This window comes from Tasmannia lanceolata, unplaced genomic scaffold (assembly GCF_043159265.1).
Source record: "Tasmannia lanceolata isolate RefF3 unplaced genomic scaffold, GAP_Taslan_0.1 ptg000006l, whole genome shotgun sequence".
In the NCBI taxonomy this organism is placed as follows: Eukaryota; Viridiplantae; Streptophyta; class Magnoliopsida; order Canellales; family Winteraceae; genus Tasmannia; species Tasmannia lanceolata.
This window is the reverse complement of record NW_027518683.1, coordinates 49907486-49928601: the sequence shown is the minus strand read 5'-3', so window position 1 is coordinate 49928601 and position 21116 is coordinate 49907486. Positions and strand designations below refer to the sequence as shown.

General features: G+C 38.0%; 1 protein-coding gene across 3 annotated transcripts in view; it reads left to right on the top strand.

Moving 5' to 3' along the window:
• Nucleotides 1–21116, top strand: part of LOC143880465 (DNA-directed RNA polymerase III subunit 1-like) — a 114153-nt gene that overhangs the window by 56795 nt on the left and 36242 nt on the right. For all 3 annotated transcript variants that reach the window (XR_013251707.1, XM_077383500.1, XM_077383501.1), the window contains exons 18-20: nucleotides 1889–1987; nucleotides 6554–6757; nucleotides 6863–7141. Coding sequence is in view for 2 of the 3 variants with exons in the window: in XM_077383500.1 (XP_077239615.1) it covers nucleotides 1889–1987; nucleotides 6554–6757; nucleotides 6863–7141 (582 nt within the window). In the remaining variant the exon portion in view is untranslated. The remainder of the gene's footprint in view (nucleotides 1–1888; nucleotides 1988–6553; nucleotides 6758–6862; nucleotides 7142–21116) is intronic.

Genomic DNA, 21116 nt, shown 5'->3' with positions numbered 1-21116 from the left:
AGCTCCCTTCTGCAGGCTTTTTAAAATTAAACTTCGATTACAAGAATGCACCTTTATGTATAGTACATCCAGTAAGAGTAACATCCTATTTAATTATATCCGCATAAGATTTGCATGCATACACTTGTTTACAAGAGGCATTTCCATGTGACTTATATACGCGATAATGGTGTACGTACATATATACACGTCATTGTCATCTATGTTCCACACTCCCCCTCAAATTAATGCAATGGGTTATGAAGCTTCAATTTGCCCATCATGTTTTTTGACACGGGTCATTATTTTCGTGAGAAATGTTTTCACGCTTATGTGATGGGAAACATATGCTAATGCTATTCATCTTATGAGATAGCGTTGTCATATATAATGACAATTGACCTCAATATGCTTCGTACGTTCATGAAAACTGGATTTGTTTTAACCTGGTTCGTGCTTTGAGGCTACCACAAGCCTTTCTTTCCCATATAAATGCTAAGGTTTTGAATTTTTGTTTTAGTTTTGGTCCTCATAGGAGCAGAAACGTTTCGGTTGGAAATTTCGGTGAAATCCTTGTAAAATCATGGGAAGATATGCAAATGATAGACTTTAAAGATGAAACTTCAGATTGTGCTAGAATAGGCACAAATACATACATGAAAACCATCACATAAGCAAGGAAACCATCCATAATGGTTTAAAAACATCGAACACCTAGTGACATGCAGTGTCGCAGAACACCTAGTGACATGCACTGTCGCACGTGTATGATAATTTATCATGTATCAAATTTCACATGTAATTCATATAAATATTTATACATAATATATGAACCATATTTTACATGAAGTTCATATAAATATAATTTTGCAATACACGATGATATAGTATACCGCTATCTCGTTTACGCCTCCTTTAGATGCTACACTTCTTGTCTGTTAACATGGCAAGTTCAAGTTATGGACTATGATAGCTGAACACTTGTGTAAGACCAATATTTATGGTGTGCAGATGTCTTGTATTCTGACGTTATACAGGACCTTGGCAGGACTAATGTGTTTGACACAAACACGAGTTTCCGGGGAAGCACCTTGGAAGGAATATTTAATTTTAGTTTTGGGCCAAAGTGTATTTCTATAATTTTCTCTTTGCAGTGGCATTGATATATAAGTGACATATTAGGATTTCGAGAAGATATGTTTTCTTTGTGTTTTCTTGGCGAAGAAGAGTTTGTACATTCCTATCCAAGGTCATGTTCTCTGTTATGTTCCTAGCTATCAAGTCTTTCCTCACTGTTTCTACCCAAGTTGTTTTCGGTCTGTCCCTACCTCTTTTTACTCCATCAATTTGGCACAAGTCGCCTCTTCTCACCGGAGCATCCAAAGGCCTACGTTGGATATGTCCAATCCATCTTAAGCGGTGCTTTCTCATCTTCTCCTCATTTGGAGCCACGCCCACCTTTTTACGAATGTCTTCATTTTTAATTCTACCTATCCTTGTGTGGCCGCACATCCATCTAAGCATTAGCATCTCCGCTACACTCATCTTATGCACATGTTTCTTTTAGAAGGGTATAGAATTTCTCATATAAATTTTCTTTTGTTTATTTTTCTCATTTTTTAGTAAAGTGAAAACCATCTGTTTTAGTTCACGACTAATATTTACACATAATTTGGTGATGTAGGTGCAAACCATTTCCTTTATGTGTGTGAGTGATGTTTGCACATAATTTGTTATTTCATTTATTTTTTCCCCTTTGTAGTAAAGTGCAAATTTAATGATTCTCGTTTTTTTTTGCATGCGTAGTCGTTCATCTTGCTCTATTCTCTCAAGCAATAATATATCATTACTGGTTTCTTCACTTGCTTCGGGTTAAAGGTTTTGACTGGAATTTTTTTCCTTTTTGCAGGCTAAAGGTTTTGTGGCTAACTCATTCTACTCTGGATTGACACCAACTGAGTTTTTGTTTCATACAATGGGGGGGCGTGAAGGTCTTGTAGATACAGCTGTATGTATGAGTAGTACGCTTGCTTTTTTCCCCCCATCAGTATATATTTATGATCATTGAGATCTATATGTTATTGGTCACAATCCTTTCTTCATATGACCAGGTTGTCATCAAGGTTTTAAAATTCGGTTTCAGTCGCCAGGAAAACGAAAATGTTTCGGTTTCAGTTGGAAATTTTGGTGGAAATCCAGTAAAATCAAGGAAACATATAGAAACATATGCAAATGATGGAATATTTTTTTTTGAATGATGAGAAGTGGGAATATGCTACCTCTATATCCAGAATATACTGAAGACGTCTTAGGCCTTTGATGCAAAATTTCGTCTTAAGGAACGCTTTAAGTCGTTGAATTCCTGTCTTATCATCCCCAGTAAGCACAATGTCATACACACACAATAAAAAAGATATACCCATAAACAAAATAGGCGCTGAATACAGAGTGGTCGACTGCACACTGCCTCATACCAATCCGCATAATGGCCTCGCGGAATCTACCAAACCATGCGCGTGGAGACTGCTTCAGCCCATATAATGCCTTACGTAGATGACATACAGAACCAATCTCCCCATTAGCAACAAACCCATGAGGTTGCTCCGTACAGACCTCTTCACAGAGGTTACCTTGTAAGAAGGCACTCTTCACACCCAACTGTTAGAGTGGTCAACTACGGTTAACTACCGAGGAGATAAACACACGAACAGAGGGTATCTTGGTCACTGGAGAGAAGGTCTCCATATAGTCCACACCAAATGTCCGGATATAGTCCTTAGTAACCAAACGGGCTTTCAAATGATCCACAATACTGTCTGGCAAATACTTCACAAAAAACACCCAACGATAGCAAAAAACTTGGGCACCCTTAGGTAGTAGAACTAGCTCCCATATACAGTTGGAGTGAAGGGCTTCCATCTCAGCCTCCATAGCAGAGCGCCAACCTGGATGAGTTAGTGCCTCTGTAACAGACTTATGGAGTGCAGGAGATGATAAAGATGAAAGAAAACTCATGTAAGATGGAGAAACACGATCATAGGACAGGAAATGAGAGATAGGATGAGTAGAAGAACGTGAGTGAGTCCACTTTTGTTTTTTGCCATTCGTAAAAAAGAGAGAGAGAGAACGTGAGCGACTTCTAGAAGCAATAGGGGACTCAACAGAAACACAGATGAGCTCATTACATTGCCTGAGGTGGATCTGCCAAATTGAGGAGGTTGTGGATCGGGGTGAGATGATGCTGAGGTAGAAGCAATATGATCAGCGAGCACAAACTGGAAGGGACCACAAGAACAAGTTCAATATCATAGTGAGAAAAATCCGAGGTATCCTCAAACATCGTGACATCAGCAGAGACAAAGGACTGCCATAATATAGGACTGTAACACTTCTACCCTTTATGTTTGCGAGAGTATCCAAGAAAACACATTTTTCAAAACAGGCATCTAACTTATCCAAGCCAAGAGCCAACTTATGAACAAGGCAAACACACCCAAAGACTGGTGGAGTTAATGGAAAGGGGTCACCCGATGGGTGAAGAACCGAAAAGGGGGAACGGCCATCCAACATCGAGGAGGGAAGCCGGTTACCAAGGAAGCAAGCCGTAAGTACCGCATCACTCACGCCAATAAAGCTTAGGAACCTTCCTATAAATACCTTATCTTCCACTCAGCGACCCCATTTTCTGCGAAGTATATGCACGTGAAGATCAGTGAATAATTCCATGGAGCTCTAGAAATTATTGAAAACCAGAGCAGAAGAAAAATATTCTCTGGCATTGTCAGAACGCAAACATCCAATGGAGCATTTATATTGATTACATGTCTCATAGTATGAAGTGTGAAAAGCAGAGAAAACCTCAGAATGATCTTTCATTAAAAATAACCATGTCATACGCGGGTAATCATCAACAAATATAACAAAATATTTAAAACCAAATAAAGAAGAGGTTTAACCAAGACCCCAAACATCAAAATGAACTAACTCAAAAGGACGTGAAACACGACTAAATAGACGTGATGGGAACGACACATGATGGTGTTTGCCCAACTCACAGGACTCACAACAAAACAATGTAGCATGATCAAGACAAGGCCATGTCGGCGCAACTTATCGACGGAGGGATGTCTCAATAGGCAATGCCACATAAAGATGTCCACTGAGCTAAGTAAAGCAACAATGGTCCTTGGCTGATCTAGGTAATAAAGACTGTTCACCCCACATCCCGAACCAATCGTCCTCCCAGTGCTCAGATTCTGAAAATAGACAAGGAGTAAAGCACACGGAACAATTCAGATTTTTGGTTAACTAGTTAACAGAAAGTAAATTAAATGGAAAGGTTGGAACACATAATACATAGGATAAAGAACGGCCAAATGTCATGGAGGTTACTCCTACTCCTGAGACAGGAGAGATAGTCTCATCAGTTGAAGGAATTGAAGGAGGAGATAAAAGAGAAGATTGGAAGGAAGAGAGAATACCCGAGTTACCGTTCATATGATTGGAAGGCTCTGAATCAATGAGCCATGATCCAAAGGTTGAAAGAAAACAGGATGAGTTGCTACCTTGCTGAGCCAAGATGGCAGCAGGCTGCTTCCCTTTGTCCTTATATCATAAGAAGTCGTCATCATAATCTGCTTTAGAAACAACTATGGAGTCGGCATGCTCAATAGTATCAATGGAGGAACACTGCCATCCGACGCAGCAATGGAAGCCTGGCCCGCAGACCGAGAAGGACGTAAATGAGGATGCAGGTCATGTGTGACCCTCAAGATAAAAGTGATACAAAAATGTGTGCCAAGGCCATCAGAGCCACGTCCTCCACACTGCAGATGTAGAAGTTCCGAGTAAACATCACAAATCATCGTCAGGTTGTTCACACTGAAATAGAAGGTTTCAGCACGTTTCCAAATTTCTGTGGAAGTGCGAAGATTCATCATGGGACCAACAATCTTCGGTTCAATGCTATTCCACAAAAGGGTCTTGATAAGGGCAATCCTCCTATCTCCACTTCCTGTACGATTTGTCGTCAACAGGGGGCATCCCGTTCAATATACTCGACTTCGCTCCTATCCAGAAGAAAAGTTCTATTGCCATGCGCCACGGAGGATAATTGGTTCCATCCAGCTTGATGGATGTTATATGAATCATAGGGATCTCCATCAAAGAGGAACCACTAGGTGTAGCCATTAGGAAATGATGTGCCGAGAAGGAGAGATATCAATACACAACTACAAGACAAGGACAGAACAACCAGTAGAGAAAGAAAAATCACTAGGGCGTCAGGGAGGCAGCCCAACACAACATCACAGAGCTCCGGAACAAAAAAAGATCCGAGCACACAAGCAACAAACTTGGTGAAGAGGAAGTAACCAACAACATGGTACTAGAGGGCCACAGGAACAAGGATTATGTGTAGGGAAATCAGATTAGACCATCATATTTTTTTTCTTTTTGGTGTGTGTGTTTTGGCCGGGGGGGGGGGGGGGGGGGGTGGAGGGGCGCAACAATGGAACCTAAAAAATAGGGTTTCGGTATAGGGAGGAGGGCGGCAATGGGAAATACCCAAATTGTGTTTGTTTCCCTTTTTTTATGTGAGTGGAATTGGCGGGGTGGGGGGTGTAAGGGAGGTAGGAGGGGGCGAAATTGCGTGGGCTAGAGCTAGGGCGGCAAAATGGGTGGAGAAGGTGGGGGCGACGGCAAAAGGAGTGGAGAAGGTGGGGGCGACAATAAGGGCAGCAACTAGGGTTAGGGTTGGGGGAGGGGAAAGCGAAAGGTTTTTTTTTGTTTGTTTTTGTTGCTTCACCACTCCGAAAGCAGAACCCTTGGCTCAGATACCATGTTCGATGTAACCTAGTTTCCATGGAAGAAGAAGTGCGAGAGAGGAAGAGTTAGGGAGAAAGTGAGTCTGTCAATTAGACCTCTCACATAATATATATGTGTGTACACACACACACACACACACACACACACTAGGGTTACATATGTAAAGACTAAAATACCCTTAGAACACTAATTATCAGCTTTTTTTCGTTTTCCGGAGAACTATCATCTAGACGTCAAAAGTCTTACATGAATATCTTTTCCTTCTCAGGTTATTGAAGCAAACAACTAAAAAAATGTTTCTATGGAAATTGTGGAAAGGAAAAAATTCCAAGAAAATTTTTTCTGCCGGAAAATCTTCTCTTAACCAAAATTGCCCTTCAGGTTTCTAATAGTCTAATTTTGTGTTAGATATTCTTGATTTCTTAGGGAAGTGGAATTTTGAATTTATATACAATTATATTACGATGTTGGTTAATTCATGGAAACTATTGTGAATAGATTTTTTTTTTCAAGCCTCGTGCAGTACATCTCTTTTTCTAGTTTCAATCTGAAAAGAATGACTTCATTGGTTTTGTTATGGTGCCAAGAAATACGGATCATGTTTTTGTATGTTGTGATATTGAAAAATCACATCATGGTTTGGTCATTTCTTCAGCTGGCTTTTCTTGTGTTCCTAGGGATTTTATGGATTAATAATGAATTTGTTCTGGGCTTAATATTTGATTTTGTATTATTGTGATTTTTGTAGGTGAAAACGGCTGAAACTGGGTACATGTCTCGTAGATTGATGAAGGCCTTGGAGGACCTCTCAATTCATTATGACGAGACAGTTCGTAATGCTAGTGGTGGAATAGTTCAATTTCATTATGGAGATGATGGCATGGATCCAGCAAAAATGGAAGGAAAGAGTGGGACACCTTTAAATTTGGATCGGCTGTTCATGAAGATACAGGTTAGTGCGCGTTTCTGATACTGCAGAATGTTGAAAATGCAAAGGAGAATTATTCAACATGTTAATTGACGGAGTTCTTTGTTTTTTTTTTTTTTTTTTTGGCAGGCTACCTGTCCAACTACTAATGCATCTATCTCTTTGAGTCCTTCAGAAATTTCACAGTATGCAAATGACAGGCTCTCAAAACATGATGCCACCCCCGAAGGAGGATGCTCTTCTGCCTTTAAACAGATGTTATTGGATTTTATCCATGAAAAGATCGCTACATTAAGGAACATCAGGAGGATTCTTCAAATTGATGATAATTATGGTGGGGATAGTGATGGTGATATGCTACAAACAATTGCTGCAAATATATTCAGCATTTCTTCTCGACAACTTCAGGTAAAACTAGCATTATATCGCCCACTCAGACATAGACATTCATGTTTTTTTTTTTTTTTAATTTATTTCCCTTTCTGTCATTGCTAGATGGTCATTTCCTTATAGCAGGAGAGGCTATCATGGCTTGGCTTTACCTGCATTTTGCATTAGACCAATGGCTTGGCTATCATGGCTTGGCTTTACCTGTCCGTTGAGGTAGCTCCACATGCTAGTATTTTTTTGTAATCTTCGGCACCAAATAGGTTTCTTGGAATAGTGATGCATTCTGATTTCATGGATTTTCTATTCAAGATCATTTAAATTTTTTTGCTTTTTTCCCCACCTCTCGAACCTTCGGCCACTTACAAAGGATTTGATGTCTTCTCCCGATTGGACTAAGGAAAGATGGGGAGATTTTTTAACCTTATTGCTATTGAATCCAAATCAATTGGAGCATCACATTCCCTATGCTTCCACAATCTTCACTAAAATTCAAAATTAAGAAAATCCTTCAAATCTTCATCATAGTTGAACACACACTTGTACTAAAGGGGCCTTTTAATGAAGATGCAACTAGGGACTATATTAAATCGAGCATGTAGAGGAAAAGAAACTAACAAGCAAATAGGATAACATGATAATAGATTATCGAAGAAAAGAATGAAGCTAAATAAAAAAATACAACTCATCTCAACTCAACTAAGCCTTTGTCCCAAACTAGTTGGGGTCTGCTAGCTCAAAATTGAGTAAGTCTACTCCTGACACTAGTTGGGTTCGTCTACATAGATCATTTTCTTCCATTATATCCTATCCAAGGTCATGTTCTCTGTTATGTTCCTAGCCCTCAAGTCTTTCCTCACTATTTCTACCCAAGTTGTTTTTGGTTTGCCCCTACCTTTTTTTACTCCATCAACTTGGCACAAGTCACTTCTTCTCACTTGAGCATCCAAAGGCCTACGTTGGATATGCCCAAACCAACTTAAGCGGTGCTCTCTCATCTTCTCCTCAATTGGTGCCACCCCTACCTTTTTACGGATGTCTTCATTTTAAATTCATCTATAACCTTGTGTGGTCGCACATCCATCTTCTTCTTTTTTTGAATGATAGAAGCTTCTCATTAATAAAAAAGGGGAATTGAGGAGCTCCACCCAAATACAGAAAAGAGAAAAATGAACAAAAATAAAGATAGAAAAACAAAGAGGCAACCCTCCTATGGGGGCAAGAAATCAAACATTTGTAGGTCCTGACTATTTCCTCCCTCCCTGGCTAGATTGTCTGCAATCCCATTTGCTGATCTTCTAACATGACAAACCTGATCTCATCAAACAGATGAGCAAACAGATGAGCAAACCTCCATGGGGGAACCAAAGAGCCCTCGAGCCACCGTATGACATTAAGTGAATCACCCTCTACTATCAATCGGTCCAGGCTATTTCTATCCACAGGTCCGCACATCCATCTAAGCATTCGCATCTCTACGACACTCATCTTATGCACATGCTGCTTCTTGGTAGCCTAACATTCTGAGCCGTACAACATGGGCCTGACAACTGTCTTATAAAACTTTCCCTTCAACTTGGTAGGTATTTTACGATCGCACAAAACTTCTGAGGCATGCTTCCACTTCAACTAACCTGCTCTTATTTTGTAGTTAAAATCCTCTTCAATCTCTCCTTATGTAGGAGTGAACCAAGACAACGAAAGATATCCCTCTTAGGTACCTCCTGTCCAGTCATATTTACTACATCGTCTCCCCGCCTCCTTACATTACTAAAGTTGCCCTCCATATACTCTGTCTTAGGCAGCCCTGCTCAGTCTAAAACCTTTGGATTCCAAAGTAGTTCTCCATAACTCTAACTTAGCATTAACTCTCGCTTTGATTTCGTCAATTAATACTATGTCATCTATGTCATCTGCAAATAACATACACCACGACACCTCGTCATAGATACCCTCGGTAAGTTCATCCATAACTAGAGTAAAAAGATAAGGGCTTAGAGCCGATCCTTGGTGCAGTCCTATTGTAACTGGAAACTCACTAGACGTGGCATCCGTAGTTCTGACACTAGTTACTGCTCCATCGTACATATCCTCAATCATATAACATATTTAGTAGGCACTTTTTTCCTTTCAAGGACCCACCACATAACACTCTTGGGAACGCTATTATACGCTTTCTCCAAATCAATGAAAATCATATGAAGGTCCTTTAAATAATTAAAAAAATAAACCATATAAATAAATAAAGAAACCATATATATATATAAATTCCTCAAAGAACTAATATATAAAAAAGTAAACCATATAAATTTCATAAATATATCTAGAAAATACTTAAATTCCTCAAAGAACTAATGTATAAGACTCTAAAGATCCCTAGATTATACGCTAATCCTAGCTCTTCGTTATGCCCCATATACCCTTGGAAGATCGGAGAAAAATTATCCCTCATGTGTATCTGCATCAATGTGAATAACTCTCAGTTACTGGCTTTATAATTCTTCCTTGATTATACGGCCTATTTGGTTGGAGGTTCCATGGGAAATATGGCTAGTGAAGGTAGTGTCAACCTGTCAGAATCCTAACGGCGTTTGTTACTTCCGCTTCAGCTATCACACCATCGCATCTCTTCCCTTTCCATGTGTTCTAATTCTTTGATGAACTGTTTGTCACTGCTTTAAACACACTCTCCTTTCCTTGTCTCTCTTTATCTCCCCGTCTCTCTCTCTTCCTCCTCCTCCTCTCTCTCTCTCTCTCTCTCTCTCTCTCTCTCTCTCTCTCTCTCTCTCTCCCATAAAGGCATTTTAGTCATTTTAAAAAGGGAGGTTTAGAAAGTCCCCTTGCACATGCGTCATACTCACATAGTAATACTTATATAGGTAGGGACGGTCGTTGCACTACTCTCTTTTTAGACTCTCTTTTCATTGGATGTTGTAGTTCTCAACAAGCTGTCAACAACGAATCAGAGAATTTAAAATAAACAAATGGTTGTTAATTAATACGAGGGAGTGTGGATATCATCCCCTATGTGTGTGTGTGTGTGTGTGTAGGGACATGATGTTAACTATCCCACCCTTTTACGAGAGGCCCCATATCTGTTTTTTTATTACTAGTGAAAGATTGTTTCTTCATGAATCGTAGCACTCTCAACCCTATCTTTCATGTTGCTCCTCTTCTCTTTGCCATCATTGCCCCTAAAGCCAACTTTGATTTCTCGTTCTTTTGCAAAGTCTACCACTAACTTGGTCTTTTTGCATGATGCATTTTTTATGTTTGTGCCGCATCATTGTGCATGTAGTAGACCTACATAGATAAATAAAAATATTTGCATTACTTCTACCATCAGAGCCACGACCTTCGATTGCAAATCTAGAGGCATATTTGATACTTAATGATGAATGCTTGGTTGGTGGCTAGTGCGAGTATAACCAACAATGAAGGAGACCATGTGGTGGGGATGATGTTGGTGCAACAATTTGTTGCTTGCTTCCCTCATACTAGGAATGATTCCAAAACATACCAAAACCAAATTGACCCAGATGGCTTATAGGGATCTCCTGATAGTAATCCTGAAATGTAAACCAAACCATATCTTCCTTTTCCCATTCTCCCTGTTTGGCTCTCTTCTCATCATCTCCCGTTCGCTCTCTCCTCATCCATGTCCACTGCATGCATCTCTTCTTCTTTCTCCGTGTCTCCCTCTACCTTAATCTTGCCGGGCCCCCAAACAAATTGGACACAAAATGCTCCAGTTGAAAACATGAACGTAGTGTCGCTTGGTTCACATTTTGAGAGGTGGCTGTTATGGAATCATATTGAAGAAATCAGCTCTAACGTCATTAATCCATGGGTAGTGGGAGGATATTGCAACACTATTTTGAGGTTGGATTAAAAGCTAGGATGAAGACTTGCTAACATTAGAGCAATTAATGATTTTCATGATGTGATTGATGCAGCTGGTTTAGTGGATGTTTGGTATGAAGCTAAAAGTAATTACCAACATGGAGACGGAAATGTAAGAGCCAGACTTGATAGGGTACTTGTTAACAGCCAATGGATCAATAGCATTCATTGCACCAAGGTGAGTCACTAATCTTGTAATTTTTCAGACCGTGTCCTTTTTTGATCTCTCAATGAATCTAATCAGTTAAACAAAAGACTTTTTAGATCTCAAAAAAAGAAAAAAGAAAAGAAGATGTGGACTTTAAATGAGCATTTCGTGGGTCATGTTAAAGACCAATGTCATTCCCCAACCTTTGGTACTCAATCAAATCCAGCTCTTAAGCCGAAAAGGTTAAAGGATAGCTTGAGGGAGTGGATCGGAGGTTCTTTTGGGGATGTTTAACTAAATGTGAGAGCTGCGGAAGATTTTACTGCTCTGGTTGAAAATCAGTATGATATGGATCGTTCTCAAGAAAATGAGTCTAATCTGATGAAGGCTAGACAGAGGTTTGAGCAAGCTCTCCTCATGGATGAAGTTTTCTCAAGACAAAATCAAGAAAAAAGTGGTTGTAGGAAGGAGACAAAATACTAAATTCTTTAGTACTTCCACAAACAACAGAGGAAGGTACAACAACATTAGAAAGATTTGGATTAATAATAATTGGGCAGATGACCTGACTATCATATAAGGTATTGTTTATGACTACTTTAAGTCCTTATGGACAGAAGAGGGAGCTATTGTTGATGATGAGATTCAGGAGGTAATTCCTACTGTGACTAGTGAAGAAGATAATGCTTAATACACTGGACGAGGATAAGTGAGATGGGATGTTTTAAGTTTACCAGTGGATTCCACTCCAGGTCCAGATGTATTTGATGGTTCATTCTTTAGACACAAGTAGGAACTAACCAAAGATGACCTCGTCAAAGCAACCAAAGAATTTTTCATAGGAGGTATGATACCTAGATTTTACACATACATTTGTTTCCTTTATTCCTAAAGTGGACAGCCCAAAGACTTTGGATTATTGTCCTATTAGTTTATGTAACTGTTCTAAGAAAATTATATCCAAGCTGATTGTGAATCGCATTGCAACCTGATGAGCACATTTATGTGTGAATTGTTGGTGTATAAATCATGCATTTTCTATATTTAAAGCGGTACTACTAAGGTAGTTTATCTGTTTTTTATGTTTCAGGGTTATTCTTGAAGTTATACGAAGAATGGAGCTAAGAAGATATAAAAATGAAGAATTTTCCATCATTTACATTGCAACCCTTCAATTGAGTGGCTCAGATTCTCCTATGCATAGATTTCAGAATTTTAACCCATCTAGGCCGAGAACCAAAAGTTGAACGGTTGGAATAATTTTTGGGCACTTTTTGGATGATTGAGATCAGCCCATGGAAATAGTTGGGGGCTACGATCGATTTACATCAAAATGCACAATTTGGATGGCTCGGATTGTGCATTAGAAATGATTTAGAGGGCGCAACCCAATGATCCACCAAATGAACAGTTTAGATCATCCAAATTGAGTAGTTTGGATCATTCAATAGAAATGATTTGTGGACGTAAACAATTTACATTTTGGACCATAAATTGGATGGTCTGGATTACCTATGGAGATCATTTGGAACGGCACAACCATCTTTACTTTACAGCCCATTATTTGGACCCACTATTTGGACGGTTTGGATCTTTCCATGATGCCCACTATTTTTTTTTAGCTTGAATTACACTATGGTGATGGACCTATAATAACTTATTGTATGGTGTAGTTCTAACATGGTGGTGTCAATATCAAGTTACGTAATGTTGAAATCACTTATGTGGGTCCACCATGATGGTCGGCTATATATAAGGTTCATACAAGATGGCTGAAATAAATCTTGGTAAGTGGGGTCCACTGGCTTATGTAGCATGAATTGTTGCTCAAGGAGGAGATGAACCAATAAGGAAACACTTTTAAAATTATATGGTTGGCAACTTTTGAAAAGGGAAAACCAACGATTTTTAATTCTAATTGAATTAGCAAATCGTCTTGGGGTGAATCCAAAAAGGAAAGTCGGTTACACATGTGGGACCACCTTAGGGCTGCTTTTGCATGGATTATAAAAGGGCATGCATATACATGCAATAGAAGTGAAAAAAAAGAACGAAAAGAAAGTGCTGATATGGAAACTTTGAAAGGGTTGGCAAGCAAGAACCGACCATAAACATTTTGGTATCTTGCCAATTTTCGTTACCATGCATCTCTCTCTCTCTCTCTCTCTCTCTCTCTCTCTTTGGCTATATTGTTTTATGTAATATAAAGTGGGACCCACTTGGGTTTTAGAAAGTTTTTCAAACAACCAAATACGTCCAGCATGATTTCCTCGGTTTTTCATGTTTTAGCTTTAAAAAATATATAGTTTCTAATTATTCTCTTACCATACACGTGGGACCCACTTGGAATTATAAATGCATGCAAACGTGGGACCCAATTAGAATTGCACTCACAAGTTATTTTGTTTTATACACAGTGGCCACTCTCACGTTTTGGGTTGAATCAAAATAGAAATTTCTATTTGCATGAAATGCATAGACATGCAACCATGTGGGTCCCACTTGCATTTGCTAAAATTCATTCCTTATACACACACACACACACACACACACATATATATATATATATATATATATGGTTTCTAATATATGCATACTCATACTTTTTTTACTTGTAGCAAAACAACGCACGCATAGAGAATAAGTTGCTGAAATTACAAACAAATGGTGGAAGTTAAAAACTTGCCCAAGACAGGTGGTAGTTGCCAAAAATACAAGAAACTTGTCAAGTTTGTGACTTTTGTTGGGTGTTGAAAATAGAAGTGTGTTCTCTCTATATATTGAAGTGAAGGCTCTCTTCTTTCACACTCCTTACATACTCTACTCTCTCTCACATTCTCTTTACAGTCTCTCTTGTTTTCTTTCAAGTTCTTTTTCTTTTTCTCTCAACCAAGGACCAATCCACCATCATTCAAGGCTCAAGGTGACATATAGGCATTGAAGAAGGGAGATTCAACCATTGCTTGAGGAGAAGAAAAAGAATAAGTTTTTTTGTTTTATTATTTAGTTCCAATTTCAATTCATGTACTTCTGCTTTTAATTTCAATTAAAGAAGAGTTCTCTTTGTTCTTTTTCCTTTCAAGTTACTTAATGGCAATTCCAATTCCCCTCTCTATTTTCTTTGTTTCTTTTTCTTTCGCCCTGGATAACTACACCGATCTACTTAGGGTTTAGATGAAGTCAAGGGGAAGGAGAAAGATGATTAATTGAAATCAATGGTATAAAATAACAATCATATATAGGGGTTTATATTTGTTGGATCCCAATCACTCATGCCATTGGCTTTCCCCTTTCGTATGAGTAATTGCCGATAAACAAATATAATTTCTTATATAATCTATAAAATTGGGTAGTATGTTTGGTCAATCACTCATGGGCAATGACATCTATTGATCTTATTTCTCATTGACCGGATTTATCAAATACACTATCCAATGCAAAAATTGGTTTAATTGATTATCCAATCCAAACCCATGTTGGATTCTAACTCTAAGTAATATTTTAGTCAAATTAAAGTCTCAATTAGATTTCAAATTATTTTTCCAATAGAATTTCAATTCACTTTAGAGTAGTTTTTGAATCCAATTTTCCAATTAATATAGGCTTTAGATTTTGGTTTTCTAATTAGGTTAGTTTTTAATAGAAATCCTTTATTAGTTCACTTTTCCTAAATATAAGGGTTAAATTGGTAATCATTTCTTTATTGTTTTCGATCCTTGTCTATTTAGTTTATAAATTTAAATATATTGTTGGATCCGAGGTTGTAGTCCACGGAAATCCTGAGTCTATTCCAGGCAACAATATATCATAAGTTTATTTTCCAAATAGTATAAGGGTAGAAATCACAATAAGCTCTTCCCTGAGTACGACCCGTATTTACACGATCCATGCACTTGTGGTTATATTTAATAAGACAGTCAAGTTTTTGGCGTCGTTGCCGGGGAAGAGTACGGTTACTTTAATTCTTATATTATTCGAAGTGATTTTTATTTTTATTTTATTTTTAATTAGTTGTTTGTTTACTTTGATATTTTGCTACTTCTTTTTCTAACTTGGCTCTTTTCTGTTTATGAGTGCAGGTTGGGTGCGGAACTCAGACAACCGATTGGAGAGAGCAATCCAATCAGAAACGGAGGAGAACATCCAACCCAATCCTATAGCCATGGCGAAAGAAGAAGTGCCCAAGACCTTTCGCGACCGTTTCTATGCGGCCCAAGCAGCGCAACCCTCATGCATTAGATTGCCAGTTGCTCAGGGCAATAATTTTGAACTTAAGTCGCATTTTATTTCCATGCTCCCCCTTTTCACGGGCTCCCATATGAGGATGCCTATTTATTTTTATGTGAGTTTGAGGAGGTTTGTGCTTTGATTAAACTGCAACTTTCCGATGATGCGGTAAAGTTGCGGTTCATCACCTTCTCACTCAAGGAGGGAGCCAAAAAATGGCTCTATGGTTTGCCCACAAACTCAATCACTACTTGGGAGGGGTTCACGGTTGCGTTCCTTAAGAAGTTTTTCCCTTTACATAAAACAAACAACCAAAGGAACGATATTTTAGAATTAAGCAAAAACCATTAGAGTCATTTTCTAAATTTATGGAGAGATTCAAAGATCTACTCCAAGAATGCCCTCATCATGGTCTTGAATTGTGGCATTTGTGTGCCAAATAGTATATGAGGGCATTGATTTCCAAACCAAACAACTTTTAGAGTCCATGTGCTCTACAGGGTTCACATCTTTTACAGATGAGAACCTTGCTTGAAGTTTCTTGCTTGATTTGGTTGAGAAAACACGTGAGTGGGAATCCACTCAAGAAAGCGAGAGAGCCACCTCAAGTAAGGGGTTCCTTATTGAGGGTGCCGTGGTTCCAAGCGAGAGAGCCGCCATGTCATGGATGAATGCCAAAATGTTTCAAAGTTTGGTAATTCTAATGAAAATGTGAGTGCTATGTTTTCCAATGATCCATATAGTAGTACTGAAAATCGGGGATGGTGAAATCATCCCAATTTCTCTTGGAACCAAGGGGGCTATCAAGGTGGGCCAACCAATAAGGAACCCCTTACTTGAGGTGGCTCTCTCGCTTTCTTGAGTGGATACCCACTTACGTGTTTTCTCAGCCAAATCAAGCAAGAAACTCCAAGCAAGGTTTTCATCTGTAAAAGATGTGAACCCTGTAGAGCACATGGACTCTAAAAGTTTTTTGGTTTGGAAATCAATGCCTTCATATACTATTTGGCATAAGTGCCACAAATCAAGACCATGATGAGGGCACTCTTGGAGTAGATCTTTGAATCTCTCCATAAATTTAGAAAACAACTTTAATGGTTTTTGCTTAAATTGTAAAATATCGTTCCTTGGCTTGTTTGTTTTATGTAAAGGGAAAAACTTCTTAAGGAAGGCAACCGTGAACCCCTCCCAAGTGGTGATTGAGTTTGTGGGCAAACCATAGAGCCATTTTTTGGCTCCCTCATTGAGTGAGAAGGTGATGAACCGCAACTTTACTGCATCATCGGAAAGTTGTTGCAGTTTAATCAAAGCACAAACCTTCTCAAACTCACGTAAAAATAAATAGGCATCCTCAGATGGGAGCCCGTGAAAATGGGGGAGCATGAAAATAAAATGCGACTTAAGCTAAAAATTATTGCCCTGAGCAGCTGGCAATCTAATGCATGAGGGTTGCGCTGCTAGGGCCTGATAGAAATGGTCGCGAAGGGTCTTGGACGGTTCTTCTTTCGCCATGGCTATAGGATTGGGTTGGATGTTCTCCTCCGTTTCTGATTGGATTGGCCGAGTTCCGCACCCAACCTGCACTTATAAACAGAAAAGAGCCAAGTTAGAAAAAGAAGTAGCAAAAAACCAAAGTAAACAGACAACTAATTAAAAATAAAAGAAAAATAAAAATCACTTCGAATAATATAAGAATTAAAGTAACTGTACTCTTCCCCGGCAACGACGCCAAAAACTTGACTGTCTTATTAAATATAACCGCAAGTGCACGGATCGTGTAAATACGGGTCGTACTCAGGGAAGAGCTTATTGTGATTTCTACCCTTAACTATTTGGAAAATAAACTTATGATATATTGTTGACTGGAATAGACTCAGGATTTCCGTGGACTACAACCTCGGATCCAATAATATATTTAAATTTATAAACTAAATAGACAAGGATCGAAAACAATAAGAAATGATTACCAATTTAACCCTTATATTTAGGCAAAGTGAACTAATAAAGGATTTCTATTAATAATCTAACCTAATTAGAAAACCAAAATCTAAAGCCTATATTAATTGGAAAATTGGATTGAAAAACTACTCTAAAGTGAATTGAAATTCTATTGGAAAAATAATTTGAAATCTAATTGAGACTTTAATTTGATTAAAATATTACTTAGAATTAGAATCCAACATGGGTTTGGATTGGATAATCAATTAAACCAATTTTTGCATTGGATAGTGTATTTGATAAATCCGGTCAATGAGAAATAAGATCAATAGATGTCATTGCCCATGAGTGATTGATCAAACATACTACCCAATTTTATAGATTATATAAGAAATTATATTTGTTTATCGGCAATTACTCATACGAAAGGGGAAAGCCAATGGCATGAGTGATTGGGATCCAACAAATATAAACCCCTATATATGATTGTTATTTTATACCATTGATTTCAATTAATCATCTTTCTCCTTCCCCTTGACTTCATCTAAACCCTAAGTAGATCGGTGTAGTTATCCAGGGCGAAAGGAAAAGAAACAAAGAAAATAGAGAGGGGAATTGGAATTGCCATTAAGTAACTTGAAAGGAAAAAGAACAAAGAGAACTCTTCTTTAATTGAAATTAAAAGCAGAAGTACATGAATTGAAATTGAAACTAAGTAATAAAACAATGAAACTTATTCATTTTCTTCTCCTCAAGCAATGGTTGAATCTCCCTTCTTCAATGCCTATATGTCACCTTGAGCCTTGAATGATGGTGGATTGGTCCTTGGTTGAGAGAAAAAGAAAAGGAACTTGAAAGAAAACAAGAGAGAACAAGAGTGTAAAGAGAATGTGAAAGAGAGTAGAGAGTATGTAAGGAGAGTGAAAGAAGAGAGCCTTCACTTCAATATATAGAGAGAACACACTTCTATTTTCAACACAAAAAAAAAGTCACAAACTTGGCAAGTTTCTTGTATTTTTGGCAACTACCACCTGTCTTGGGAATTTTTTAACTTCCACCATTTGTTTGTAATTTCAGCAAGCTTCATAATTTTACAAACTTTGCTCCCTTTGTTGGAAAGCTGGGCCACTTTTGTTGACTCTCTCTTTTATACGTTTGTGTGTTGTTTTGCTACAAGACAAAAAAGTATGATCATGCATATATTAGAAACCATATATATATATATATATATATATATATGTATATATAAGGAATGAATTTTAGCAAATGCAAGTGGGACCCACATGGTTGCATCTATATGCATTACATGTAAATAGAAGTTTCTATTTTGATTCAACCTAAAACGTGAGAGTGGCCACTGTGTCTAAAACAAAATAGCTTGTGAGTGCAATTCTAATTGGGTCCCACGTTTGCATGCATTTGTAATTCCAATTGGGTTCCACCTGTATGGTAAGAGAATAATTAGAAACTATATATATTTTAAAGCTAAAACGTGAAAAACCAAGGAAAACATGCTAGACGTATTTGGTTGTTTGAAAAACTTTCTAAAACCCAAGTGGGTCCCAATTTCTATTACATAAAACAATATAACCAAAGAGAGAGAGAGAGAGAGAGAGAGAGAGAGAGAGAGAGAGAGAGAGAGAGAGAGAGAGATGCATGCTAACGAAAATTGGCAAGATACCGAAACGTTTATGGTCAGTTCTTGCTTGCCAACCCTTTCCAAGTTTCCATATCAGCCCTTTCTTTTCTTTCTTTCTTTTTTCACTTTCTATTGCATGTATATGCATGCCTTTTTATATTCCATGCAAAAGCAGCCCTAAGGTGGTCCCACGTGTGTAACCGACTTTCCTTTTTGGATTCTCCCCAAGACGATCTGCAAATTCAATTAGAATTAAAAATCATTGGCTTTCCCTTTTCAAAAGTTGCCAACCATATAATTTTAAGAGTGTTTCCTTATTGCTTCATCTCCTCCTTGAGCAACAATTCATGCTACATAAGCTAGTGGACCCCACTTACCAAGATTTATTTCAGCCATCTTGTATGAACCTTATATATGGCCGACTATCATGGTGGACCCACATAAGTGATTTCAACACTACGTAACTTGATATTGACACCACCGTGTTAGAACTACACCATGCAATAAGTTATTGTGGGTTCATCACCATAGTGTAATTTAATCTAAAAAAAAACTAGTGGGCATCATGGAATGATCCAAACCGTCTAAATAATGGGTCCAAATAATGGGCTGTAAAGTAAATATGGTTGTGCCCTTCCAAATTATCTTCATAGGTAATCCATACCATCCAATTTATGGTCTAAAATGTAAATTGTTTACGCACTAAAAGATCCTTGAGCAATATCATGTTATTCTTAAACAATTATGAAAGCGCATCAACACAACTCATAGACAAGGAGAAAAACTTCTTTTCTTGCTCAGAGAAGATTTTGAGGTCAAGCGAAAATATCATTAAAGTAGTCACTCGTTTCAACTATAAAAACTTCCTATTATCTATCTTGGAGGTACACTTTACAAAGGTAGATTGAGTGTTGAATCCTCTCAAGGAGGTGAATTCATTCTTCTGAATCGTATTCTCTCATCCATGCCGATTTATTTATTATTGGTTATGAATCCTCTTGTGTCTGTTACTAAAAGGATCGAAACATTATGGCCAATTTCTAGCGGGGCACTACGGAGTACAGAATAAGGAAACAAACACCATTGGATGGCTTGGGATAGGCTGTGCAAGAAAAAAGAAGAGGGTGAAATCGATACAAAAGCTTAGAAATGGTAGTTTCCTATCGGTTAAAATCTATTTATTGACCGTACATGAAATCATCATTATGGATCGAGTTTATGACTGCTCGTTATCTTAGAAATGGTAGTCTCCTATCGTCCGTCCCTAAATATGGAGACTCTGAGATATGGAAGGAAATCATCAGCACAAAAGAGGTCTGATTTTCCAATGTTAAATGGAATTGGTAATGGTAATATCTATTTCTTGATAGATAGATGGATTAGCAACATGCCTCCGCTGGAATATGTATATAACTCTTCCTCAATTGACTTTAATATGCTGGTTAAAGAGGCTGTGGACACTGATGGTAAATGGAACATAAACACTTTTGCTAATTACTTGCCTTCTGGTTTTGTGGAAGCCATTAAGAAGGTAAATGGCATCATTTGAAGTAGAGAAAATCAACTAGTTTGGACGCCAAGCAAATTTGGTTGCTTCACTACAAAATTAAGATTGAAGTGATTAGAGTTCACGATGGTGGTAAAACTTTGGACAAGTTTGTATAGAATGATTTTCCTACCAAAATAAGATGTTTCTTATGGAGGCTATACAATACAGTAATTTTAGTTGACAGCAGCATCAAAAACAGATTCGTCCGCCTTGCATCTAGGTCTAACTACTGCAGCAACACTCGAGAGGAAAATTTTGTCCATCTGTTTATTGATAGTAGGATGGCTAATGAAATATGGGATTTTTTCCCAAGAAGTTTGATATCCCGTTAATTCAATATCAAAGTATTCTTGGGAGGTTTATTTGTTGGTATAAATAATCCATGAGAGAGTGCCAAATCCTATATTGCAAATTTATTAAAATTATTCCCGCTATCCTCATGGTTTTAAAGTTCCACCGAAACCGAGAAGAAACGACCGAAATGTTTACGTTTCCATCCCCACCAAAATGAAAATTCAACGGTTTCATTCCACTTCGAAATTCGACCGAAATGATAAGGGACAAAAAAAAGGAAAGATGTTATGATTTACCG